The following is a 27,500-nucleotide window of genomic DNA, read 5'->3' as shown; positions in this document are numbered from 1 at the left end:
GACGTTGTTGATGATGATTATAATTTCCTTGATGATTCTGATGGTGATACTGATAGTCATACTATCATTGCTGCAGGTAAAAAATTCCCTGCCATAATTTTTGTTGCTGTAAAACAATAATGTAGCAGATTAAAGATCTACTAGTATATATTAATGGTTCACTTTTATAAATAGTAGGTTTTCTTTAATATCTCCATTACAATAATAATTCTAATAAGTTTTGTTAATGTAGTATTTATTAATAGTATTAAGTTTTATGTGAATATATTGACCAAAATTGATTTTCTAATAGGTTTTTTTATCTACGTTATTTATATGCAATATGTTTAAGATAGTCATATATTTTAAAGAACTATGGACAAACTCCAATTAGAAATTGACAAAAATTGTGGGTGATAAGTCCATGGTTATCTTAGGAATTCTTAATGTTTCAATTTTGGCATAAAACCATGATTAATTTACCTCTCAAATATTCCTATAACTAAAGTGGTGTATATCTACCGTAATTTCCCTATAACTAAATTTCCTTATAACTAAAGTCTAAAGTGGTGTACACCTATGTTACCTGGACTCGGTTATGAGTATCGGCTTATCGGGTGGGTATTGATTCGAGTGTCCGATACGACAATTTTAAAAAAATCACGACATGGAAACTCTGTCCAAAATTTGGACCCGGCCGGTACGAATATGGAAAATTAAATATACTATCAAAAAAATATGGAAATAAACTTTTGGGTATTTGGCTAATTCTTTTGTGATAACAGTCCCATGCACTGCTGAAGAATTTTTCAACAAGGTTGCAGCTTCAAGTATTCTTGTAGAATTTGGTGAGGCTCTAAATTGCGGAGATTTCACAACCTTTGGTAGTCACATTGAGAATAAAAAGTATGCAGTGATTTTGGTTATGGTGTGCGAGTTCTACTACCACAAAGATAAAAGAGAACAAGTGCTACAAGTTCTCAAACAATTTGTGATTGGAAAAACAATTCCTCTTGTTGATTTTACTAGAGAATTCAATTTAGAGGATACACATAAGGCCGCCATTATTCGCAGTATATGGACAATGTGTAAGTCCTATTGACTATCAATCGTAGAATAATAGCAAACAAATATAGAATATCAAATAAGAAAGCAGGAAAATCACACCAGAAACTTTTTACGTGGAAACCCAAGAATTGGGAGAAAAACCACGAATATGCACTAGGAATCGATGAACGTTCAAGAAAGATTACAAAAAGTGCTCAAGATCTCTCTCTATAGCCTTTTTTCTCTCTAAATGTGTTTTAATGATGAAGAATACATTAATCCCGTAATTAGGGCAGCTATTTATACCCCTACTAAAGAAACGCGTTTCCGGAACTCAAAACCGCGTCAAAACAGCCCCGCCCGATCAGGTCGGGCGAGACCCGCCCGATCGGGCGACTTTACGCCAAAGTTGAATTCGCTCCCGGGCCCGATCGAGCGTGATGGCCCGATTCTATTGGGCGAGTCTGCGCTTCAATCTCCTATGATGATGCTGTGAGCCCGATCGGGCGAGGACGCCCGACTCGTAGTTCGGTCCTCCGCCCGATCGGGCGAGATGGCCCAATGCCATCGGGCGAAGCCACGAAGTTCACAAACTGCCCAGTTTCTTCAACTTGTTGCGGGCCCGATCGGGCGGCCTTGCCCGACCCGATCGGGCGAACACCTTGTTCCTCCGTTTGACGCATTTCTTCTTCTACGCAACCTTTCTCCACACTCATACACCCCATGAGCTTCATATGAATCATATACCCAACAATCTCCCACTTGGAGATAGGTGTAAGTGAAGAAAATACCATACCTTCATCATCTTCTCATTCATCACAACTCCTAATACACCATCTTCGCCATCAATCAACGAAGACCAACTAAGGTCCTGCACAACCTTAGTTTATCACAACTCACACTCTTAGTAAGCATATCTGCTGGATTCTTAGCACCCAACACTTTCTCCAGACTCAACTCATTCTCCTCCACTAAACTCCTGATATAGTGAAAACGCCTACGAATGTGTTTAGTCCTACAATGATACATGGGATTCTTAGCCAAATGCACTGCACTTTGACTATCACTATAAAGTATCACCTTTTCCTGTTTAATGCCCATCTCCTCAAGAAAACCAATCAACCATACCATCTCCTTACCTGCCTCCGACATAGCCACATACTCAGACTCTGTAGTAGACAAAGAGATACACTTCTGTAACTTGACATCCAACTCACTGCAGTACCCCCACAGAGAGACATATCCTGAAGTGCTTTTGCTTGTATCGATATCTCCACTGAGATCAGCATCAACATAACCCTCTAGCTTTACTCCTTTCTGCCAGAAACAAAGCCCCATACTTGAAGTACCCTTCAAATACCTTAGTAACCACTTTACAGCCTCCCAATGTTTTCACCTGGATTTGAAACAAACCTACTAACAACTCCCACTGCAAAAGCAATGTCAGGTCGTGTGCACACCATGGCATACATCAAGCTTCCAACAGCTGAAGCATAGGGAACAGTGGCCATCCGCTCCTTTTCTGCTTCTGTAGTTGGTGAATGCTCCCTTGTCAATTTGAGATCACTAGGAAGTGGTGAATTTCTTGGTTTAGCATCACCTACATTAAACCTCTTCAGCACCTTAAGAATATAATCCTCCTGAGACAACTTCAACATACCAGTAGACTTGTCCCTGAAAATCTTCATGCCTAAGATTTGTGTAGATTCCCTAAATCCTTCATCTCAAATACTTGTGACAGCTTTCCTTTCAATCCATTTATCACATCCATACTAGTACCAGCAATCAGCATATCATCAACATACAGAAGTAAATAAACATAGTCATTTTCATACCTCTGAAAGTAACAACAATGATCACTATCAGCTCTCTTGAACCCACTGCTACACATGAATGTGTCAAACTTTATGTACCACTAGGAGCCTGCTTCAGTCCATATAAGCTCCTCTTGAGCTTGCACACCAAGTTCTCCTTTCCTTGAACTTGAAAACCATCTGGTTGCTTCATTAAATTTCCTCCTCCAGATCACCATGTAGAAACGCAGTCTTACATCCATCTGTTCTAAGAACAAATTTTCAGCAGCAACAATAGCCAACAAGATACGAATAGTAGTTAACTTCACAACAGGAGCAAATATTTCATTATAATCTATACCCTCCTTTTGTAGGAACCCCTTTACTACTAGTCTCGCCTTATACCTGACACTTCCATCAGGCTCTTTCTTCAGTCTGAAGATCCACTTGTTGCTAAGTGCTCTCATACCTTTAGGTAATGCAGACAACTCCCATGTCTGATTCTTTTCCAGGGATTTCATCTCATCTTTCATGGCTAACTCCCACTTAGATGAATCTGTCGAATTTATTGCTTCCTTGTATGATTCTGGTTCACCTGCATCAGTTAGTAACAAATAATACATAGAAGGTGAATATCGAACAGGTGTTTTGGACACCCTTGCGGATTTTCTCAAGTCAACTTGAGAGACAATTCTTCCTGTACTAGAACTGGAGCCTCTTGGTTGTATGACAATTGTATCCTCTGAATTTCCAGGCTGTGAGATATCTGACTCCTCAGAATCAGACCCTGCAGGAGTGTGAACTTCATCTCTATGTTGCTCACCCAATTCTGGAACAGAACATCCCTAACATCAATGCCACCTATCTCCACAATCTCTTCTCCTGAACTCCCACTCTTCAGTAATCTCAGATTGTCACCAAATACATCCTTATACAGTTAGTCTCATCAAATGTGACATCACAGTGTCTCAAAATCTTCCTACCTTTTGGTTCCCAACATCGATATCCATACTTCTCAAACCATACCCAATAAAATAACATTTAACGGCTTTTGGGTCTAACTTGTCACGTTTTTCAGATTGAACATATGCAACACAACCAAATATTTTAGAAAAGTAAGATTTACCTCCTTTCCACTCCAAACCTCTTCTGGCAATTTGAACTCCAAAGGTACGATGGTCCTCTGTTGATCAAATAAGCTGCTGTGCTAACTGAATCTGCCCAGAAAGTCTTAGGTAGCCCTGCATGCAACCTCATACATCTAGCCCTCTCAGTCAATGTCCTGTTCATCCTCTCTGCAACTCCATTCTGTCGAGGTTTCCCTGGAACTGTCCTCTTCAGAATTATGCCGTTCTCCTTACAGAGTTTTGTGTACTCTGCAACTCATACTCACCTCCATTATCAGACTTAATGCACTTAATCTTCCTACCAGTCTGATTTTCGACCTCAGCTTTCCACTTCTTGAAAGTTTCATGAAGTTCAGATTTCTTCTTCATGAAGTAGACCCACACTTTCCTGCTGTAGTCATCAATGAAAGTAACAAAATACCGTGAGCCTCCAAGGGATCTGACTGGTGAGGGACCCCACAAGTCAGTGTGCACCAATTCTAGCTTCTCAGTTTTCAACTCCTTCTTGGCTTTTGTGAAAGTCACCTTTTTCTGCTTGCCATAAACACAACTCTCACAAAATTCCATGTCAACTGATTTCAACCCTGACAACTTGCCACTTGAAGCTAAAATCTTCATCCCCTTCTCACCCATATGACCAAGTCTAGTATGCCATAACTTAGTCTCATCTACCGTAGCTGCACCAATCATGTCTGTACACCCTGCAATAGTGTATAAGGTTCCCATCTTAGTACCTCTAGCCAAAATCATGGAACCTTTGGAAATCTTCCACTTTCCCTCACAGAACACAGTTTTGTAGCCACTTGAGTCCAGTTGACTCACAGAAATCAGATTCTTTGCTAGGCCTGGAATGTACCTAACATCATGCAGTTTTAAAGTTCCTCCATTCGTACCTGACAACACATCTCCCTTCCCCATTATATCCAAGGTCTTATCATCAGCAAGATGGACCTTTCCTAACTTCTTTGCCTTGAAGTCCGAAATAGCTCCTTCATGGTGAAGAATGAAATGATGCCCCCGAATCTAGGATCCACGACTCTATAGAACTATCAACACTCAAAACCAGAGCATCCTCAATCTCATTCGATGCAGAAAATATCGATGAGTTATCACTATCCTCCTGTTTCTCATTATGATCAGATTTTCCACCCTTCTTCTTGGGATGTGGACAATCCCTCTTTGGATGACCCTTCTCACCACAATTCCAACAGGTAAAATTTGTTCTGCCCTTAGACTTACTTCGCCCCCTTGATTTTGATCTCCCTTGTGAACTCTTCCCTTTTCCCTTTTGTTTTCCCCTCCCTCTACCCTCTGCACTGTAAGCTCCAGATGATTCTCCACTCTCTTTCCTTCGAATGCTCTCACTCAAAATAAGATCACGGACAACATCATAAACCAATTTCTCTTTACCAGAGGAATTACTCACAGCAGTAACAACAGTTTCCCAAGCAGTAGGTAAAGAGGACAACAAAATTAAAGCTTTCACTTCATCCTCAAAAGCAATATTAACAGACGATAACTGACTTATTATAGAATTAAATTCATTAATATGTTCAGCAGCAGAACTACCATTATTCATCTCTAAATCAAATAAACGGCGCATCAGATATACCTTATTCATAGCCGAGGGCTTCTCATACATATCTGACAGAGCTTTGATCATCCAGCCGTTGTTTTGATGTCCTTGACATTAAAGCCACAGTCCGAGCCAATGTCAATCTCACCACCGCTAGTGCCTGCCTATCCAGTACCTTCCATTTAGCCTCTTCCATGTCAGCAGGCTTATCAGACAAAGGTTGATACAGATTTTTCTGATATAAGATGTCTTCTATCTGCATCTTCCAATATCCAAAATCTGTCCCATCAAACTTTTCAATTCTAATCTTTGAATCCTCCATTGTTAATTATTCTAGATCTAGACAATAATCAAACCTAGCTCTTGATACCACTTGTAAGTCCTATTGACTATCAATCGTAGAATAATAGCAAACAAATATAGAATATCAAATAAGAAAGCAGGAAAATCACACCAGAAACTTTTTACGTGGAAACCCAAGAACTGGGAGAAAAACCACGAATATGCACTAGGAATCGATGAACGTTCAAGAAATATTACAAAAAGTGCTCAAGATCTCTCTCTATAGCCTTTTTTCTCTCTAAATGTGTTTTAATGATGAAGAATACATTAATCCCGTAATTAAGGCACCTATTTATACCCCTACTAAAGAAACGCGTTTCCGGAACTCAAAACCGCGTCAAAACAGCCCCGCCCGATCAGGTCGGGCGAGACCCGCCCGATCGGGCGACTTTACGCCAAAGTTGAATTCGCTCCCGGGCCCGATCGGGCGTGATGGCCCGATTCTATCGGGCGAGTCTGCGCTTCAATCTCCTATGATGATGCTGCGAGCCCGATCGGGCGAGGACGCCCGACTCGTAGTTCGGTCCTCCGCCCGATCGGGCGAGATGGCCCAATGCCATCGGGCGAAGCCACGAAGTTCACAAACTGCCCAGTTTCTTCAACTTGTTGCGGGCCCGATCGGGCGGCCTTGCCCGACCCGATCGGGCGAAGACCTTGTTCCTCCGTTTGACGCATTTCTTCTTCTACGCAACCTTTCTCCACACTCATACACCCCATGAGCTTCATATGAATCATATACCCAACACAATGCTAGCCAATTTCGCAGTAATTGGCGAAATCGATCAACCAATCCGAAGGGTAGCGGAGGCACTCATTGAAGGATACGAGTCGGACGTCTATCCAAGTTTATTCTACAATGTACGTCTGTTTTTGAAGACAGACAAAAATGAGGTAGTCAAAGTCGCGCTCAAAATAATCACAGCTTTGGCAACTTTGTGCGAAGAGAGGAGGAGTGTAACTTTGTCGGAGGCTATTTACAAGGCTAAGCTATTCATAGGCGTGCTAAGGATGAAAACTTGTAGCATCACCGAAGAAATAAGGATGAGTCAACGAACTTGTGTAGAAGCTTTGTCTCGTATGCCAGACCCATCACCTGAATTCCTTGGAGATGCTGGAATAGCCATGGTAAACAAATATACTGCAAGGGGAAGTAGTAAGTGAATGGTGTGTTAGACTGTTTAGATTTTTTGGTTACGGACATAACTACATCTACCCATTAGATAAACAGTCATTATCATAAATCTATCTTAATTCTAGTCAATGAACAAGAAAAAGATATCTTTTTTCTTATCATATATCTTAATTCTTAGCCAATCACAATTCAAGCTATAGTCGTAACCTAGTAGAGTCCATTATTATCTTTACTCTGTCTACCATCACTATAAATTAATCATCCATTATCATCCCATAATACATACATCACAAACACGACACAAACACGAACACAAACACTACACAAACAATGGGTGCTCCTAAATTTAGCGGCGATCCGATTAAGGGTTAAGGTATGTTTCACTTATTTTCAAACGTTCTAAAATAATAAGTGTTTTACTTATTATGGAACGGAAAAAGTATATATTTTAAGATGGAAAACATATACTATAGTTAGGTGTCGTTTCTTTATATTAGTGAATAATGAAATTTATTGAATGGTATATTTTCCCATGTTTTAGTTATGTGTTCAACCATAATAAATTTATATATTTGTCGTGCTATACAATCATGAAAATCAAATAATATTGTGACCATTCAAGATCATAGTAAGTTCTTCATGAACTTTTAATAATTTTGAAAAAAGATTACTTATATATTTATTGTGTTATATCACTGTCAAACTTAAACCAAAAAGTTCAAGTACCAAATTGAATTTAACCTACTATACAATGCACCATCATGCATGATATGATTCAAAGATGTTCATTGGAGATCGATGTTCATTAGATAAGAATTGTTGTTCATTGAATCCGTAGTCCACTTAATGAACGCAAGTTTTATGTATTTTGGGCTGCGTTTTGGCCCGTATTTACCATCCTAATGGTAGACACGAGTCCTCCTTCTACTAATTGATCCATCATCGTCTAATTTGGTACTATTTTACAAATAGTTGATATGCATTTTTTTCTCATTCGCATTAAAATGTATTAAGGAAAACTCAACATTTAAAAGGTACAAATATAATAATATGGACACTTAAAACATGATTAAAAGTTGGTTGAGATGGTAATTGTATCATATATAATTGTAAGAGGTCACGGGTTCAAATTTTATTGCAAGCTAATTTCACTTTTGTTATTGACATGGCTTGTCACTTGTGTACACATTGGACAATTCTATTGGAGTAACAGATGTCAGATGTGCCATGTGGCGTGTATACATTGTGTGGAGGTGCCATGTAACGTATATACATTGTCACACACGCCTTTTAATATATTTGTATAGATTAAGTTCAAACATGGAAAAAACTGGCACCAAGTACCTGCTCCACTTTCCCCTCAAAAAAAAAAGTACCTCCTCCACTTTGTTAGTGGGAACTAATCTCTGCTAAATGAGCAATGGCGGCATTAGTTGAATAGCTATACTAGATGAGCAACTACATTAATTGAATATTTATTTACTAATCTCTAATCAATACATCAACTCTTGAGAAGTTTGATGTCTATGTAAAAAAATTAAAATATCCTCGCTCATATAATAACATAAGTGCTATATACAGCAAAAAAAAAAGTTAAATACAACCTCTAAAATCATGCTTAACTTAATCATAGTTAATTTTAATTTCTTTTAATAAAAGAAAAAGAAAGACAGTCTACACTTTAACGTACGCAGGCCAGCAATGCAGCAAAAATTGAAGGTGGGAACACACCCAAAAAAAACAAAACTTTTACATTATTTGTTTTAAGCTACGAGAATGCAGCTTATTCAAAAAAAATTAAAAAAATCTTGTTTTTCTTCTTATCTTTTTAGTTGAGATCAAGATACTTCGAATTAACAAACACTAAATTATCTGTTTAGATTGTAAGTTGCACGATAGAGATTTGTAAAAAAAACTTATATTTCACTCACCACAAACACTCTTTTCTATACCATGTTAGTACTCTTTAGTCTCTGCACCCATTTTTTTTATTATAATTGGGCTTCAAATATGGAGGTTGCTTTAATAAATAATAATAACATCAGTTCAAATTTATTGTCATATTATTCAAAGGGTAGGTCATATTTTATATTTTTCGAGTTGCGATTATATGTACTACAATGTGGAATGGGATCATTTATAATAGATGACCCCTCTATAGGGGGTCATTTGTCATAGATGACCCCCATATAAGGGGGTCATTGTCAAAGATGACCCCCCCCAAAAGGGGGTCACTTGTTATAGGTGACTCCCTAAAAGGGGATCATTTGGTAGGGTTAAATTTAAAAAAGATAAGTTAGTCTTTTAATATATTTTGTTGTATTTAGCCTCTTATTTTGTTGTATATAGCACACCCCACTAACCTATCCTTTTTAAAATTTAACCCCACCTGTGGGGCCGTGGGGGGTCATCTAATGATCTCATTCCCCATTGTCGTGCATATAATCGCAACTCGAAAAATATGAAATATGACCTACCACTTTGAATAATATGACAATAAATTTGAACTGTTGTTATTATTATTTATTAAAGCAACCTTCATAGTTGAAGCCCAATTATAATAAAAAAAATGGGTGCAGAGACTAGAGAGTACTAATATGGTAAAGGAAAAAGTGTTTGTGGTGAGTGAAATTATATTCTCAAATTTGCTTTGAGATGAGTAATAGTTGTGAAGTTATATTATGAAATTTAACATATAGTAACCAATATAAAGGATAAGTTTTTTTTTTTACAAATCCTACGTAGCACTAGAATTTTTTCAATTAATTTATAACCATAGATATGATCATTTGTCAAATTTAACAATATCTTACATGATTATGACAAAAAGTATTTTTGTGGGTTTAAGAAGTCACATGACTTGCACAGGACATGATCAATGTCGGAACCTTGGGTTAATGATTGGAATCCGATATAGGTTTGTTCTCGCAAACAAAATTTTGTTAAAGGTTTTGTTTTTGTAAAAATATATATGAGGTAGTTTCTCACAAATGCCGTGTTTATTATATTACACTTTAATCAAAATTTAAATTCTAATGTTGCTGTACATCATTGTAATCTCTCTTATTATTTATAATATATAAGTATATATATATATAAGTTTATTATAAAAAAATAGTAACACTCAATTGTACATTACACTAGCTCAAATATAGTTTTATTGAAAACTTTATTTTTTTTGGAGGGAGAAAAAAAAAATAGTTGGTCTTCTAAGAGATCGCCTATTTTTAATTTAAAATTAGATACGATCGAAGCCCAATATTAAGAAGAGAACATGTCACATTTTTTTTAATATGGTGACTAGTTTAACCTATTTAGGGACCAGTTGAATCTATTTCATGACCAGTTTAATCTATTCAGTAATGACATTCTTTAACCATTCAGTAACTAATTTTATCCATTTAGTAATTAGTTTAACCCGTTCGGTAAAAATACAGAGTTATATTTTGAAATAGTCTGTTGCAATTCGATACTCAAGGAAACAAAGGAAGGATAAGAGAAGTGATGACTAGGATATTGTTGGCTTAGAGTGAAATAGAATGGGATTGCTAGAAAAATTTAGTTTTGAGTTCGTCTAATTTTGTGTTAAAATTATACCGCCTATTCAAATAATATGTGAAAAAGAAAAAAAGGAACTACAAAACATTAAGTTGGAGAAGTTTGTGCTAAATTTAAAAACAATATGAAACGGGCCTGGGTGACCCTGGATAAGGAGGAGGAGAGATTTGATCCACTTATATAAGCTCAAAAGAGGTTTCATACTAAAACCAATTGGAGCTACCTGAAAAGGTCGGAGCGATAATCCTCTTAGGAGTTAAGTAATCGAGTGGCGGATATGCTTGCAAAAAATTGTAAAACTTCGAATATGACATGTAATATATCTAGAGTTTCCTTTCTCCCCTATTATTGTGAAACTCGTTATATCCATACATGATACATCCATACATATATATTAAAAGGCGTGCGTAACAACGTCGATGCGCCACGTGTCACCCTCCTCTGGCCACCAGAATTTTGCCACGTGTCTGTTAACCAACAAAGTCAAGCGGTCATTATTAAAAAATTAAATATGCTATAGTCTGAGCTCGAACCCCTGACCTTATGTAAGGATTTTCAAAGAATCACCATCTCATCTAACATCTCTTAGTGATCCATGTTTCCACAAAATTACAAATATGTGTTGTAATTAGTTAATGTTATTAAACAATATCTTTTAACTTCTTTTGATATACGTACATATTTTAAATTAGGAAGGGTTATGATTAAATAAAATAAATTGCATAGTATAGGGTTTGATCTCGAGACCTCAAGTAGATATACTAAAGTCTTAACCACTAGGTTAAGCTGTATTTATTGTTATTATCATAAAATATTATATTAATAAATGAAATTTTTTCTTACCCGAGGCATAACCCGGACCTAATAACTAGTTGAGAATTGTAACAAACTCTTTAAGTTATGTCGAAGGAAAAAAAAAAAAAAAAATCTTACGTAACACAAAATAAGAGGATCTGTGTTTTCAAAATTGTTACTTCTCTGTATTCCATTTATTAACGAAAGACTTTGAATAGCTTAGCGGTCCTCGTGTGAAAGATAGAGCGTGCTCCTCCTTTGCGACACGAGTTCGAGACTTGATCCAACATCTATCTCGAGGGTTTCAAAACCAATTCGCTCTACAGTCGACGCTGACAGCGCCATAGTCGCACACTCGCACTCTACTGGATCGGAACTCTTCAAGTTGAAGAATTTAGGTAATTTCTTTGGTTTCATTTGCCAATTTATTTAGTAATACTATATGCGCGCGATGCATAAAAGGTCAATTGCGTAATAATATATACGAAAAATTGTAACTAACTTTCAATTTAATGGGTGTGTGTTGGGTGAATTTGCTAATTGCTTATTGTTATTATCTGATTGAAGTTTTCAATTTGCGTTCAGTGCACATCATATATTCATATCAAAAGCAGCATCATCACACTTGAAGTTTTATATTTTGATTTGCGGCGACAAACAACAGTAGCTCTGTTGTTTGTTCGTGTAATTAAAGGGGAAAAAAATGATATTTTGAGTTTTGTTAATCAATTTCAGATTTTTTTTTTTATTTTGCTAGTATAAAAACATGTATAGGAGTTTTGTGTGAAGTAAAGGTATAAGAATTAAAGTTTGGAAAATTGGAACAGTTGTTTAATGAATGAAGCTTATTAAAATATTAATTATATTGCTCAACATATGTTTTAGACTTTTAGTTACCCAATTTGTACAAGGGAAATTTTAGTGCGTAGTTGTATGGAATTCACGCTTCATAGGTACATATTAGTACTAGGTATTACTAGTAGTGTTATTAGTCATATTTAGGATGCTTAGCTATCTATTTCGGAACATGATGGAACAAAGAATCATGATTAGGGAACAAAAATCGTGAGTTATAATATCAGTATCGAGGATATGTTGGGGCCTAAGAGGGCCATGGCCCCAGCAGGCTCCAACATAGCTTTGAAGAAAATCAATGGTATCTTGTTTTATTGGTAAACTGGTCTCCCTCCACAACCATGTTTAGAATTCTTTGTTAAGCTTGCCTCCCTCCACAACCAAGCCTGGCTTCGCCCCTGTATAATGTGGTATTACTTATAATACCTACAATTATATGATCTTTATTTCTATGAAAAAATAGTCTTTATATTATTGCCTATAAAGTAATTGTAATTTTTATTTGCAATGGACATTTAATTTTATGTAGCATGACTGTTTGAGCTAGTATCATGATTAGGATTGTTTATGAGTTTATTCTATAATCTATTCATGTTGAAAGTGCAAAGTTTGCAATATTTAGGAGTCTTTTATGACTATTTCAAGTTATCTTCACTATTGAACAAGGTTCAATTATTTAGGGAGATTTTTTAATGTTCCTAATATAAGGATTAGAGATTTAATAAAGGTGAATTTATTGTTGTGTTGATCACTCTTTATTAATAAGGCAAAAGAAATTATAAGTGTTCGAAATTGTTATTATTTTGTCATAATTGTCGGACCTAATAAAAATTGTTAAACACTTAAAGAGAAAGAGAATGACATGAAAACTCGTAGGATGGATCCCATATTGACTATTGAACCGGGGGGGGGGGGGATAATCTTTGAACTATTTTCTCTTGCACATATTATTGTATGACAAATAGATAAGTTATGTAAGTTTCCTGAGTAAAGTTAGTCAGTGACACTTCTCTGGTATGATCATACTGATTTTCAAGGTTTATCTACTTAAGGTAGTCAAGGACGCCCATGGATACGCCACTACATAATGGAGCAACCCCTGCGGAGATATCAGAATTCATGGCCATCACTTTTGGCCGACGCAGACAATCCAGGAAGAAGGTATCTATCTTCATCCCCCTAATCGAATGCTTAAGCAACCATGGAATGATATGCTTGCTTAAGTACTTCCTCGGTTATGAAATAAGTGGAACACTTCTCTCGAAAAGTGGTTCACCAGGAGGAAGTATAATTTATTAGGAAACAGAAACAGAAACAGAAAGATAATTAATTGAGAAAGAGAGACAGGTAACTACTAACTATAGTCTGTGTATTACATGAACATTGCAAGCAACTTCCTGATATATACTTGATTGAACTATTAAGTAAGTATAATACTTGTAAGTTGTAACTGTTACTGATATTTTATGATCATGTCCCAATAAATTTTCTTGACATGTTAGAATAAGAGAAGAGGGAGGCGTGGAGGATCCAGAAGTAAGCTTAGTCCTGATATTGTAAAGAAGCTTGGTGATGCTACCCTTCATTATGCGTATGGACGTTTCAAAGATGTACCTCACTCTTACTCCAATTTTACATTCATTCATACCTTTTAATGCTGCTATTCCAGTTTTAAGGTTTTCGTGTTTCTTATGTTGAAGGCAATCAGCTTATTGACTCATGTGGTTCGGATAGCGCCTCATCTCCCTGATGCATATCATAGACTTGGTCTTGTATATAATTCCATGGGTCACAAAACCAAAGCTATGGCTTTTTATGATATTGCAGCTAGATTAAATCCTAAACAACCATCTCTTTGGAAACTTCTTGTGGATTGGTCCATGTAAGTATGCTCACTTTTGTTCTCTTCTAAATATCTCCTAGTTAGACAACATGATTGCTTTATCACTACAAAATATGTGATCATTTGTTTATGCTTTTTATGCAGAGAAGAGGGAAATACTGATCAAGCCTTGAAGTACCTTGATAGAGCGATTAATGCTGATCGAACTGATATTACTCTTAGGTACCGCCGAGCTTCACTTCACATAAAGAAAGGGGAGTACTCAAAAGCTGCTGAATCATATGATCAGGTAGTTCAGATTTGTCCAAATAACGTTGAAGCACTTAAGACTGCAACAAAGGTGTGATGTTCACCCTCCATCTCTTGGCCTCTCAGAACATATTTAGTGGTGTCGTATTTTTTCTCTATAATTTATTGGCTTGCATTACTCGCAGTTGCACAAACAATGTGGCGAGTTTGATCAATCAATCAGCATGTTGGAGGAATACTTCAAAAATCAATCTTCAGAAGCTGATCTAACTGTGGTTGATATATTGGCTTTGTCATATATGGAAAGGAATGAGTTTATGAAGGCTCTTCAGCACATTGAGCATGCAAAGGCGGTCTGTGGTCCAGGAAAAGAGTTTCCATTATATCTGATGATAAGAGAAGGTATATGCCGTGCTCATCTTGGAGATATGGAGAAAGCAGAGGTATAATATTTGAATATTAGTATGCTTTACTTCAGCAGTAAGGTCAGTTTATTTATTATTTTTGTATTCTCTCATTTCTGTGCAGGTTTGTTTCAATGTTCTGCAAAGCATAAATGCAGAGCATCAGATGGATCTGATCATGGCAGTGGCAGACTCATTTGTGAATCTTCAGCAACATGAGTCTGCATTAAAGTATTATATGATGCTAGAAAGCTGTATGGCCAACAATGTATGTTTGCTTACTGCCTTGTGCTCGTTTCCTCCCGACTCTTCTAAGATTTCCTTATTATATTTGTGCATATGTGCTGAATTAATACTTGTTTTCCTGGATTGAGCTGTTAAAAATAGGTCTAAGTTCTATTCAGAGAATCAACAAAAAGATGTTGAATGTTAAATGTAATCAGTTTCATGGGTAAATGGTTTAAGTGCCCAGTACTACTGTGGATGAGGATTCATTGACAGTTGAGTATTACATGAGTTGTGGGTCTTGTATTTATATGGCATTATTATTTCAAATCTTCTGCTGACATTATTTTGTTCTCATCTTTGCAGGAACTTATAAATTCGGAACTTGTAAATTCGAAAATTGCTCACTGCTACTCAGCTTTGAACAGAGCTACTTCAGCTATTTATTATTTTCACAAAGGTTTGTGTTGTATTTTTTTTAATATTTTGCATGACTCATTTCTCAGGTACAGAAAATCATTTGGTTTACTGAGGCCGTTTTTTCAATTTTCCCAACATAGATTCCTAGTGTAGGCTTTTGAATCTTTTGTTAACATTTGATGTGGGTTTGATCCTGCATTTCAGTATTGAAAGCACGAGAAGATGATATTGATTCTCGCTTAGCTCTTGTATCCCACCTCCTTGAGGAAAAGAAAGAAGATGAAGCCATAGTGTTGCTTACACCTCCACCTAACCCAGGTAGATATGGCTTATATCTCGTGTCTTAACTCTCGTATTCTCTCCCCCTTGTTAGACATAATCCTCTTATTTGAAATACATACCTTTTGTTCTGCCAGTATCAACAAATGACATGGATGAAGATAGACATGAACCTTGGTGGCTTAATGTTAAAGTGAAGCTGAAGCTATCCCGTATCTATAAAACTAAAGGGATGCTTGAGGCCTTTGTTGAAGTGATCCACCCAATCGTTCGTGAATCAATAAAAAATGATTCAGTGCATCAGAAGGTACTCTTCAAGAAATTTTTGTGTTCACTTGTTTCTCTCACTCAGTCCCCAGACATGCAAGTGTACACGCCTATCCTTCAGTGAATATTCTTGCATATGCATACACTCACTCAGCCATTACATGCATAGCTTAGAACTTTTTTAGATAATTATCTTCTCCCTTTTGATCTTCTCATGTTTATGTGCTGTTTCTTGCAATTATGTCAACACGGACATAATGGAAATCAGAACCCCAACCTCAAGGTTTGGGCAAGGGACATCCGACCACCCGTGTCCTGAGATATGACTTTACTTTGTATCTGCATCTTCAATTAGCTCAGATTTGTAATTGTAACTATCTTGGTACACCATATATCAGGAGAAATTGTGCTGTCTTTGATGCGTATGGCATTTCCGTCCTCTTGTAATTTCTGCCTGCCTCATTCTGTCTTTTTAATGCTTTCAGGCAAAACAGAGAAAATGGCTCCAAAGGTGTGAACTATCAGAGAAACATAACATTCTAGATTCTCAAACTGATTCTGCACTTGAACTCTGTGGTAGTTCCAGAAGACCAGCTTCTAAAGTTGATCTGTATGTACCTGAATTCCTTTCTTGTAATATAGTTTTGGAATTTTTCGGGGCATGGAGTACTCGGGTATTAGCCACAGCTCGTATTCATTCAGTCATTTTACCCCTTCTTCATTCTTGACGATCCTTTACTCCGACAGCATCTAGAATTCATATTGCTCTTTTCACTCTTCAGTCTTCTTCCCCTGACACTTCTCCAGTAATGGCATTAGCAAATGCTCGCTAGTGATTTAGTTTCAACAGTCTTAATCTTTCCTTCTACCCCCACCCTCCTGCCCCCGTACCATCACAAAATGTATTAGGGAACGGCCTTGTCAAGCTCTTGTATACAACAATGCTGGTCCGCTCTGCTGGGTGATTAACTGCTGTATATTTGAAGTTGTAGGTTGAAGGCATATGGAAGATCGAAAGAAGAGAAGATATCTACTTCAATGATTGACAGGCTTGATTCAGAAAGTGATGATTCAGAAAGTGATAATTCAGAAAGTGAAGTTCCGGTATAATTGAACTATTAATTTAAGAACTTTAATCCCACCAGAATAGTGATTGCAATTTGCATTTATCTGATTGATCATTATGATTTTCTTTTGGACATGTTCAGCTACAGCCACTGAAGCCGCCTCCATTGCCTGATCTCTTCAAAGATGAGGAGCATTTCTCACTGATCTTAGATGTCAGTCTCCATATCTTGAATATACACTTATATTGCTTGCTTGAATCATGGACCAAGTAGTTAGCCCCTGACTTAGGACTAACGATAGCGATTATACTGATAATTTTTGTGTACAAATACAATTCAGTGAGACTCTCCAATTGATACTCATTCTTCTTGTATTTATAATAAGGGTAGCTTAATGATTACTAACTGGATTGATTAATTAGCTCTGAGTTTTTATGTTAGTTATGCATGGCGATGACATCTCTGGGAAGGTATAATGAGGCTTTGGAACTTATAAAACTCACTTTGAAAAGAGCTGACAAAGCATCACTTGCTGGGAAGAAGGAACAATTTTGGTCTCTCGGTGCTAGTAAGTACTCCTTCCGTTTGTTATTAGTTTTACTTTGACTTTCACGTGTGGCAATATCTTGAGCCACACATGCACATATATGACCTGAATCTAAACTAAAAGATAGGCTCTTCGTAAGAGACTAATCAATGATGACCCTCTATGGATTCGTCATGCGTAGCTTGACCATTATTATTTTTGATTATCTATTTATTATCCATTGGTAAACTTATAAAATATTTATGTTTTTTGAGTATATTGAGACAAACTCAATAGCATATTACCATAATATGTAATTATATACCAAACAGAACAGGGTCTTAGTATGTTATTTTGTATGTTCTGCAGAAATCGCATTAGACATCACTGATCCTTCTGATGGATTTGACTTTGTACGCTACGTTGTTCAGAAGTATCCACACAGTATTGCTGCCTGGAATTGCTATTACAGATTAGTCTTAAGGTACATAAATATTACCTTTGCATTTCTCATACAATCCCATTCTACGTTGGACTTGATCTGATGAAACCTTCATTATTGATATAATTTCCCATGATATCACCACTTAATATGAGTATTAGTTGTTATCTATGTTGCTCGGAGCCTCGGACTCTTCATTTCACCTCAAGTACGCGTGTCGGATTCTCGATGCTCGGACATGGGTGGGACACTATACATCGTTTTGGGCCAAAATTTTGAAAAAGTTCCAAACAAATAGCCGAGTCGGACACTTGGACACGTAACTGTGTCGGACATGGATACCTGAGTCCGAGCAACATAGGTTGTTATCATCTTATAATCTCTCTACATCTATGTAGATTGGAGAATCGGCTCTCGAAACGCAATAAATTCTTGTATCGCATGAGAGTTTATCACAAAGACTTGTTACCACCCAAGATCATAGCTGGGAATCAGTTTACCATGATTAGTCAACATCAAATAGCTGCAATAGAATACTTGGAGGCTTATAAACAGATGCCAGAGAACCCATTGATTAACCTCTGTACCGGTATGCAGCATCTGTAATCTGTATTCTGTAATGGTTACTGAACCTGATCAATGTGATATGCTGGAGTTTCTTATTTATTTGTCTTATGTATCTTCATTTATAGGGACTGCCCTTGTCAATTTAGCCCTTGGACTTCGACTCCAAAACAAGCATCATTGTGTTACACAAGGCTTAGCATTCCTCTACAACAATCTACGAATTTGTAAAAACAGCCAGGTCAGTGTTTTGATCAATTGGAATCCTTTCGGACACGTGGTATAGTTGATGTAAGGTTGATAAAAGTTGATCAAATATGTTCCGAACCCAAAATAACTCAAATAAACAAGCTAGAGTAACTTCCGGCACATTTAAGTAAATGGGTTGACACGATTAACCTGCTTATTTAAATACGCTAGGTTAGGATCGACATTTCCCACCCGAAATATTTCTTCATCTATCTGAACCATTCTCTTAGAAAACTGAACACTCTTTTATTGTATGACTCACATTCTCACAAGTTACCCTTCCCCTTTCGCTATTTACCGTCCGTATTTACTAAAAGTTGTATTCTCTGTCATTTCTTATAGGAAGCCTTGTACAATATAGCTCGTGCATACCACCACGTTGGACTCGTGACGTTGGCAGCTAATTATTATGAAAAAGTTCTTGCAATTTACCAAAAGGATTGCCCCTTGCCAGAACTTTTTAAAACGCGCAATGATCCTATTAAAGATTCAGATTCTGGCTACTGCAATCTTCATAGAGAAGCAGCATACAATTTGCATTTGATCTACAAAAACAGTGGAGCACATGATCTTGCAAGGCAGGTATTGAGAGATTATTGCACCGTGTGAGGTGCCTTGCCTTTATTATGAATGTACATAGTAGGATATTGGAGTCTAGGAGTGATAATGAGCGCAGCCGACTCGCTAATTATTCTAGTTCGGCTTGAATTTTTAGTGAACTCAGGCTCGAGAGGCTCAATTATCATATTAGAAATTTCTTTTAACTATTTTTTTTTCATATATAAAATTTTGATGTAAATTAATAACGTCTTGCAAAATACTTGTGAGAATCTTTACTTATTAGCAAAAACTTGATTACAAATGGCTAAAACATTATGAGGGTAAATTTTAGTTGAGCCATAAACTAAGTTTAACTTGATAATTTCATCTTGAAGAGGAGCTTGAATGTAAGTGTAACAAGCCAAATTGCACCGCAAATAAGTACATGCACCCAAGTACATGTAGAGCATGGTGCACCCTTTTCTAAACTATGTCGGTTTATTATTTTTAGAGTCTATAATTTTAAAAAATTATTGTTATTTGTTTCTTTAAATTTTGCAAGTAAAGATTCCTTTTTCAAATTTAAATTTAAAAGATATATGTTCTTTTACCTTAAGAATAGATGTTCATTTATTATATGTTCTTTTCATAATAACATTTGTTATTTTATAAATATAGATTTAAACGTTCTTTAATTTTAAGCCATGTGTCCTTTTTTAAAGTAGAAAAAATTGTTGAAAAAAATTCGTGTTCTTTTATATTAATTGTATATTCTTTTTGGGTGCACAATGAGCATTGTGCACCCTAGTCCATAATCCACGCTTTGAAATTGCACAAGCCCAAGTTTGAGCTTGGCATACCCATATTTATTGGCAAAGATAACTTATAAAGACATGGTAACACATGTGATTTTTGAAAAGAAAGGTCACTACGTTTTTTTTAAATTAAAACAATAATACCAAAACTTAATCCATCATTTGCCTCTTATAAAACTATGAGTTTATTTTGTAAAAAGCCGCCTATTTTTAAATTAAAATTAGGCAATGATAAGCTCAATATTAAAAAGAAAATTAGTCCAATAATGATTAGATTAATTTCTTTCGGCGACTATTTTAATTTACTTAGTTACTAGATTTACTTTTATATTAAAATCAGACCATTTCTTTTAATATTTTTTGTAGAACTATAGTGTTATTAACGTGCGAGCTTGAGCCACTCAGTATTAGCACCGGACTCTTTAATATGGAAGGCCCAAATAATTAGAGAGCAAGCCATGTAACAATTTGGAGTGCATGCACAAATGTTCAAGACAGAATGAACAATTACAACATTTAGATGAACTTGATAATGTGAACAAATACATGTCTTTATTACATCATGTATGTTTAAAAATCGAACACTAGTAATCCGATCTTCGAGGCGGTGGCGAATTGGTGAAAGGATGAAAATTGGAACTAACAATTAGACACTTTAAGACAATGGTGCAATTTGAACCTTAAAAAGGGAAAAAGATCAACAGTTTAAGGGGAAGGACTAGTTCAAAGCTTTCATGGGTTGGGCGCAATGGCTACAAGGTAAGAAGCTTGAAAATGTTTCGCTTTCCGAAACCCAGCCGTTTTCGTGCTACGTAGGTGGGTAGTTCTATGCTAGGCTATGCATGAGTTATTAGATTAAAACAAGGCAGATGATACATGAAAACTTGAATATATAAACAGAATTGATTACTAACACTAGATTCAACATAGAACACATATGTGGAAGATGACTTAAACTTCTAAAAGGAAAAGTTTTTTACTCATTCCTGCTTCAGGATCATGCAACAATGATCGATCTTCCACATGAAGCTTTACAGACCGGGCTGTCCTATCAAATGGAAAGCGCGGCCTGTAGTTTCTCCTTTAGATTCTCAGCACCACCATTTTGGGTTCGTATGGTGAATGTGTGAATAATCTTGTTATCTGTTGTCGACACATTGGCTTCAGGAGCCATAACTTGGTTTTCCCTGAGTGTCCGAACAACCGTTGAAGCAGGATGAAGATCCAAAGGGAAACTGACATGTAAGAGTGCATCATCTTGCCTAGCCTGAAAATCAATCTCAGGGATAGCCATGTGCTTATGATTTGGATTCGCCATCTCTTTTTCAGCTTCAAGCATCTTAACCTTCATTTGAAGATCAGTAATATAAGAAATAGCATCACCAAGGAGCGAAGCCTTGTCCATCTTAGATATGTTGGGGACAACAGCTCTTAATGCATAGAAACGTTGATTAAGCTTCTCACGTCTCTGTCTTTCGGCTTCAACATGGTTCAATGGTTCTTCTCTTCCATTAGCCGGTTTTCTACCTCTCTTTCTCGGTTTAGGTTGACTTGCCTGCAATATAAGTTCTTCTTTAGCTTGCCCTAAACCAGGATTTTGGGTTTCAGGATTCAAACCCCCAAAATTGATCTCTGAAACCAACTTTTTACCACTGTCATCACTACAACACCCATTAGAAGATGACCCAAAAGTGTGCTTACCACCCACATTACTTCCACCAACATGGGACTCTGCTGAAAATGCAGCATCATCTTCCAACTTTGGGGTAAAATTTAAGTTGGTCGATTGTGGTTTCGACCCACTAAGGCTAAGCTCACACCCAAAGATTTTCGGAAACGCTTTAGCCTGTAACGATCGAGGTTCACCAAAAATATGCTTCACCATTTGTACCAAATTAGGCTCTTCCAAAACCATTCTAATAGAACCTAGCTCTAATACTCCAGTTTGCACAGGCACAAACACAACCGTCCGAAAATTAGCTGATCTAGCTAAATGAGCTCGAGATTGGTAGTAATCCGAGCACGCTTCACCATCCGATACCCAAATCGGTCTACCGCTAGTAAAACATTTGGCAGGACCCATAGCAGAGTCTAACCAGAACCAATAATACATTGATGTTAGGTATAACATCTCTATATCTGAAACTTTATCCAAAGTTGCAGCAAAATTACCCCCCTCTGATCCACCAAAACAAGCATGCAGCTTCTCAAGAACCCTCTTCTTTGCCTCATCTTTCTTACTTATCTCTCCATTACCTTCAACCAATTTATCCTCCCCACCATCTCCTCTCTCCCCAGCTACAACCGCATTCGGGTGTCGGCAATGCCCATCACCCCAAATCAACACTGACCTTCCATCCTTCTTAGAGCTAACAATTTGCCACAAAATTGCATAATTCCAATTAGAACTATCAATAATTTGGCAAAGTCCTTGCTGAAGATTCAGCATACTATTTGTAGGCTTAAAATCACTAAGAAAACCTTCACAACCTCTAGAAATCAAAAGTTTACATGCTTCAACTCCCACAACAGATTCCAGCATAGCTTTATCCTCCTCTTTAAACTCACAATTTACACCCATTATCACTTACCCTAAAATCAAAATCTCAATATAAAAGCTAATTACAAATCTGGGTATCTCTCAATTCATAGCTAACCTCAACAAATCACAAAAAAATCGATCTGGGTATCTCCAAATTTGCAGCATAATCAAAACCCACATAAAAATTAGCAAACTTTAGCATTTAATGAAGCTCAAAATAATTTCTACAACACTAAAAAATAAAAACAAGATTTACCTCTGTAATGAAATGGAAGATTCTCCAAATTGAGCACACTTTTTTTTTGCACAAAAGAGGATTCTTGGAGAGTGTGATGAGATGAGAAGAGTTTAGGGTTTCAAATTTTCAGTCTTTACTAATGCTTTAGCTACTTAAATTGAAAAAAAATATTATTGTTTTTTCTCAATCTTTTATCCTTGTGTTTCTCCTTTTTGCTGGAAATAAAAAAAAAAAAAAAGTTTAACGAGCACGAGGTACAGGTGGAACAGTTAAAAACACAAATAATGCATCTTGTGATTCCCAGGTAATAGTTGACGTGTAAGAATGGGAACTTCGAAGAAAAGCCACATGAGATGAGAATTGAGAGGAGTACTAGACTACTAGTACTAGGATAATGTTTTGGAGGTTGGCGGTTAGAGGATATAGATGAAGTTGGTAGTGGCCTAGTGGGAAAACAATCTATAGATTTGGACCATTTGGTTTTTATAATTTATTTTGGGATATAATATTGCTGATAATATTTCCTCCGTTTCGTTTAAATGAAACACAAGACTTGGTGTGAAAATTTATGGGAAGAAAGTGATAGCGAGAAAGAAAAAGATGAACTAGTATGATGATGAGAGAGATAGAGAGAAGTGCACTAAGTAAAATAATGTTTTATTTATTTTATAATGGCTTAAAATAGTAAGGGTTTCGTTTATTTTAGAACTCATCTTGTAACTTGCTTATTAATTATAAAAGTCAATCATGTTATACCCTAGACCCAGAGGGGGAGGTGGTAGCTTGGAGTACCACCCCAAATTTTAGGACATTTGTCTAGGATTCGGATCTTCATTCCAACAATATGTTGGGCATTTAATCTGGGATGTTTAACCTCGTACCTAGCCTTTGAGCTGGTATGTCCTACAGGCTAGTAGCCTAGCAGGAGTTAGTTTTCGGATCGATTATCTTTCCTAATAAAAAAACATTGTTGTATCTCAGACCCTAAGGGTCTAGGTCCATATCCAACTTTTCTAGACCTTTAGAGTCTGGTCTTTTTGTCCAACAAAAATTCTAGGGATCAGGTTTAGAGTCTGTTTATATCTGTTATTTTTGCCAAATTTTCAATAATATTTATATTTATTGACTTTGGTGCATATGATTTGTAGGGCATAGGGTTTAAGTCTAAGGTACAAATAACAAAGTTGGAATCTTAGGATAAATACGAATTCTTTTTCTCTTTAAAATAAAAGGCAAAAAGAATATTAAATAACTTTAGGGTTTGAGTAGAGTCGGAGTCTAGAATGTTAAAGACACAGACTCGTACCCTTATAAGTTCACTTAGACCCATACCTGGACCCGAACGGTAAAAAGTTCATTTAGACCCACACCTAAACCCGGACCCTTAGGATCCAAAAAAAGTTGAACCCATATCCTAAAATTAGAATCTGGTCCAATAGAGTCTGATTAAAGTCCTTTACCCATCACTTAGACCCATACCTGGACCCGAATGATAAAATGTTCATTTAGACCCACACCTAAACCCGGACCCTTAGGATCCAAAAAAAGTTGAACCCATATCCTAAAATTAAAATCTGGTCCAATAGAGTCTGATTAAAGTCCTTTACCCATGCTCATCCCTAATTAGGGCTGTCTCCATGACTCCATCTATGTAGCACAAAAAGAGGTTGGGTTCAGAAACACATGTTTGGTAAATGGGGAAACTAGAAATTCAACCATTTTTTAGTTTCATTAACAAGAAAACAGCTGCGGTTGGAAACTATACATCTGTTTCCAATAACATCAACGTTCTGAAACAGGGAAATGTTGGTCCCAAAGATTTATGTGCTTCATGCATCACCATACTTTTTGTTAATGTTCGTTCATCCCTCGCTGATATCACAGGAAATAATAAGTTAATAACTCAGCCAAGCAACAGGGACCTCTGGTTTTGATTAATACAGTGTCTAACAAGGCACACAATACTTAACATAAATACTACTCTCAGACAAGAAATAGTACAACATAAATAGATGATTTAGAAAGAAGAAAAACAAAACCTCATCTAAAAGTTGTTACCTACATCAAGATTTTACAACAAAGAATGATTATACAAGCAAATTTCCTCCTATTGAAATATCATTTGGAAAGAGCAGCCTCGAGCTTCTCCTTTAGATTCTCAGCCCCATCACTTTGAGCTCGGATAGTAAATGTATGAACCATCTTATCATCTTTTGTGCTAACATTAGCCTCGAGTGCGACAAGCTGATGTTCCCTTAAAGTTTTAACTACTTTGGAAACAGGGTGAGCATCAAGCGGAAAACTAACATGAACAAGTGCATCATCTTGCCTAGCTTGAAAATCAATCTCCGGGATTTCAAACGCCTCTTCCTTGGGATTAGCCACCTCCTTTTCAGCTTCAAGCTCCCCAATCTTTGTTTGGAGATCATTAATATATGAAATGGCATCAAGAAGGAGTGAAGCTTTGTCCATCTTGGAGATATTCGGGACAACAGCTCTCAATGCATAGAACCGTTGGTTAAGCTTCTCACGCCTTTGTCTTTCTGCCAAAACATGGCTCATTGCTTCTTCTCTCCCACTAGCAGGTCTTCTACTCGGTCTCTTTCGTGCTCTTAACTCGGCTGCCTGCAACAAAAGCTCTTCACTAGCCTCGTCTAGCGCCGGGAAATCACTCTCGGGATTTGAACCCCCAAAATTGATCTCTGAAAAGACTCTCTTGTCACTTTGTTCACTATGTTTACCATTAGATGATGACCCATAGATGTGCTTAGCACCCATATCACTCGCACCAACACGGGATTCTGCAGAAAATGAGGCATCATCTTCCGTCTTTGGAGCAAAACTTATGTTCATTGAGCGTGGTCTAGAAGTAACAAGGCTAAGATCACGCCCAAAGACTTTAGGTGACACCTTAGCCGGAAAAGATTGTGATTCACCAAATATCTTTTTTACCATTTGCACCAAACTATGCTCTTCCATGACTGTTCTTACCGAACCCAACTCTAAAACTCCGGTTTTCACAGGCACAAACACAACAGTCTGAAACATAGCAGATTTCGCTAAGTGTGCACGAGATTGATAGTGATCTAAGCAACTTCTAACATCCGAAACCCAAATCGACCTGCCACTAGTAAACGACTTTGCAGGACCTAGAGAAGAGTCTAAACGAAACCAATAATACATGGATGTAAGATACAACATCTCTACATCCGATACTTTATCTAAGGTTGCAGCAAAATTATCCTCCTCTGACCCCCCAAAGCAACCATGTAACTTCTCAAGAACCCTCTTTTTCCCCTCATTTTTCACCTCACCAAACTTACCATTCCCACCATCCAATCCCTCTCTAGCTACCACCGCCTTCGGATCTCGACAATGCCCATCACCCCATATTAACACTGCCTTACCATTCTTAGAGCTAGCAATTTGCCAAAAAATTGCATAATTCCAACTAGATCCATCAACAATCTGACATAACCCTTGTTGCAAATTCAATATATCACCTGGGGGATTAAATTCTGATAGTGAATCATCACATGCTGTAGACATCAAGAAATTATATGCATCTTTTCCCACAACAGCTTCCACCATAACCTTATCTTCCTCCTTCAACAAAGAATCATGACCCATTTTTCTCGGACCCAGAAATATATTTCTACACTATGAACTAAAAATGATCAAATGGGTCTCTATAAATTCACACAAAAATGAAAAAAAAAAACCCACAAAAAATTCAACTGGGTATCTCTAAATTTGCAAGATAATCAAAACCCAGATAATTAAACCGAAGTTAATCACTCCAAAATGAGCTTAATTTCACAGCATTGAAAACAAATGGAAAAATTTTACCTTTGAAATTAAAATGATGAATAGAAGATCCCCAAATTCAGCTGAAGCAACCACAAAATCTTGAAGAAAGGCGGAATCTTGACTTAATTTAGATCTAAAATGAGTTAGGGTTTCAATTGAAACTCGTTTACTTCATTCCCTATTTTTTAGTAATATATCTTTCTTCTTGAACGACAAATTCAGGATTCTTTTCTTCTTTTTTCCTATTAAAAACAAAAGAAAAAAAGGTCGATTTCTTGTTGCAAAGAGAAAAAGTCTTATTGCACCACGAGGTCCACGACATGGTTAAAAGTGGTACATGTGTATCTTGTGATTCCGCTGTTACACTTATGTCATCCTAAATTCCTAATATCCTATGGAAGTAGGTGCCAAACCTGCATACTTCCTCCGTTTCTAAATAAGTGCAACATTTGCATAGTGTTTACTATTCACAGTTTAAACTTCAATTAGCTTTAGTGATTTGCATTTTAGGAAAAACATAGTCATGTGGGATCTTGTTAGATTCGTCTAAATGTGAATTTTTTTAATATCAACTTTTTATAATTTTTACTTATTGATAATTGAAGATATTACTGGTTAAAATAATGCATTGGCAAACGTGAAAACAAGAAATGTTGCACTTATTTAGAAACGGAGGAAGTATTTTACAAGCTGAACTTCTACTTATCGCCCTAAATCTACTTAAAATCGCCACAAATTCATTTTTATAGACCATTTTACCCTTCATTTTCCCTTCCTTTTTTCCCCACCACCCACCACCCACCACCCCCACCACCA

General features: G+C 36.7%; 3 protein-coding genes across 6 annotated transcripts; 1 reads left to right on the top strand and 2 right to left on the bottom strand.

The window, feature by feature from the left end:
• Positions 1-11,143: 11,143 nt before the first annotated feature.
• On the top strand, positions 11,144-19,559 carry LOC104894626 (uncharacterized). Of its 4 annotated transcripts, none has more exons than XM_048643931.2 (18): positions 11,144-11,747; positions 13,242-13,365; positions 13,707-13,814; positions 13,905-14,086; positions 14,192-14,387; positions 14,482-14,739; positions 14,825-14,968; positions 15,292-15,385; positions 15,550-15,663; positions 15,762-15,931; positions 16,377-16,501; positions 16,878-16,995; positions 17,100-17,171; positions 17,400-17,526; positions 17,854-17,968; positions 18,325-18,515; positions 18,619-18,731; positions 19,082-19,559. In XM_048643931.2, exons 2-18 carry the CDS (start codon positions 13,273-13,275, stop codon positions 19,346-19,348), a joined length of 2,487 nt encoding a protein of 828 aa, XP_048499888.1. In that variant the 5' UTR covers positions 11,144-11,747; positions 13,242-13,272; the 3' UTR covers positions 19,349-19,559. The 4 variants fall into 4 exon arrangements, with proteins under 4 accessions (XP_048499888.1, XP_019105340.2, XP_010679206.2 ...); XM_019249795.3 differs by having other exon boundaries at positions 11,145-11,747; positions 13,257-13,365; XM_010680904.4 differs by having other exon boundaries at positions 11,146-11,747; positions 13,257-13,365; positions 16,884-16,995.
• Positions 19,560-20,967: 1,408 nt separating this feature from the next.
• On the bottom strand, positions 20,968-23,275 carry LOC104894625 (transcription factor bHLH3). The gene is made up of 2 exons (XM_010680903.4): positions 22,893-23,275; positions 20,968-22,776 (listed from the first exon to the last, which is right to left on the bottom strand). Exon 2 carries the CDS (start codon positions 22,673-22,675, stop codon positions 21,146-21,148), a length of 1,530 nt encoding a protein of 509 aa, XP_010679205.2. The 5' UTR covers positions 22,676-22,776; positions 22,893-23,275; the 3' UTR covers positions 20,968-21,145.
• Positions 23,276-24,777: 1,502 nt separating this feature from the next.
• LOC104894624 (transcription factor MTB3) lies at positions 24,778-27,440 on the bottom strand. The gene has a single exon (XM_010680902.4). The coding sequence runs from the start codon at positions 26,502-26,504 to the stop codon at positions 24,993-24,995; it is 1,512 nt and encodes a 503-aa protein (XP_010679204.3). The 5' UTR covers positions 26,505-27,440; the 3' UTR covers positions 24,778-24,992.
• Between the last annotated feature and the right edge of the window lie 60 nt (positions 27,441-27,500).

The sequence above is a fragment of the Beta vulgaris genome, chromosome 5 (assembly GCF_026745355.1).
Source record: "Beta vulgaris subsp. vulgaris cultivar EL10 chromosome 5, EL10.2, whole genome shotgun sequence".
Taxonomy (NCBI): domain Eukaryota; kingdom Viridiplantae; phylum Streptophyta; class Magnoliopsida; order Caryophyllales; family Amaranthaceae; genus Beta; species Beta vulgaris.
The sequence above is the reverse complement of the archived record's forward strand: the minus strand, read 5'-3'. Positions and strand labels throughout refer to the sequence as shown.

Bases quoted from the DNA above. Each gene is read 5' to 3' on its own strand.
- LOC104894626 (XM_048643931.2), top strand. From the start codon at position 13,273: ATGGATACGCCACTACATAATGGAGCAACCCCTGCGGAGATATCAGAA. The intron at 14,388-14,481 runs GTGTGATGTTCA...CATTACTCGCAG, and splicing joins CACTTAAGACTGCAACAAAG to TTGCACAAACAATGTGGCGA. The intron at 15,386-15,549 runs GTTTGTGTTGTA...CCTGCATTTCAG, and splicing joins TATTTATTATTTTCACAAAG to TATTGAAAGCACGAGAAGAT.
- LOC104894625 (XM_010680903.4), bottom strand. From the start codon at position 22,675: ATGGGTGTAAATTGTGAGTTTAAAGAGGAGGATAAAGCTATGCTGGAA.
- LOC104894624 (XM_010680902.4), bottom strand. From the start codon at position 26,504: ATGGGTCATGATTCTTTGTTGAAGGAGGAAGATAAGGTTATGGTGGAA.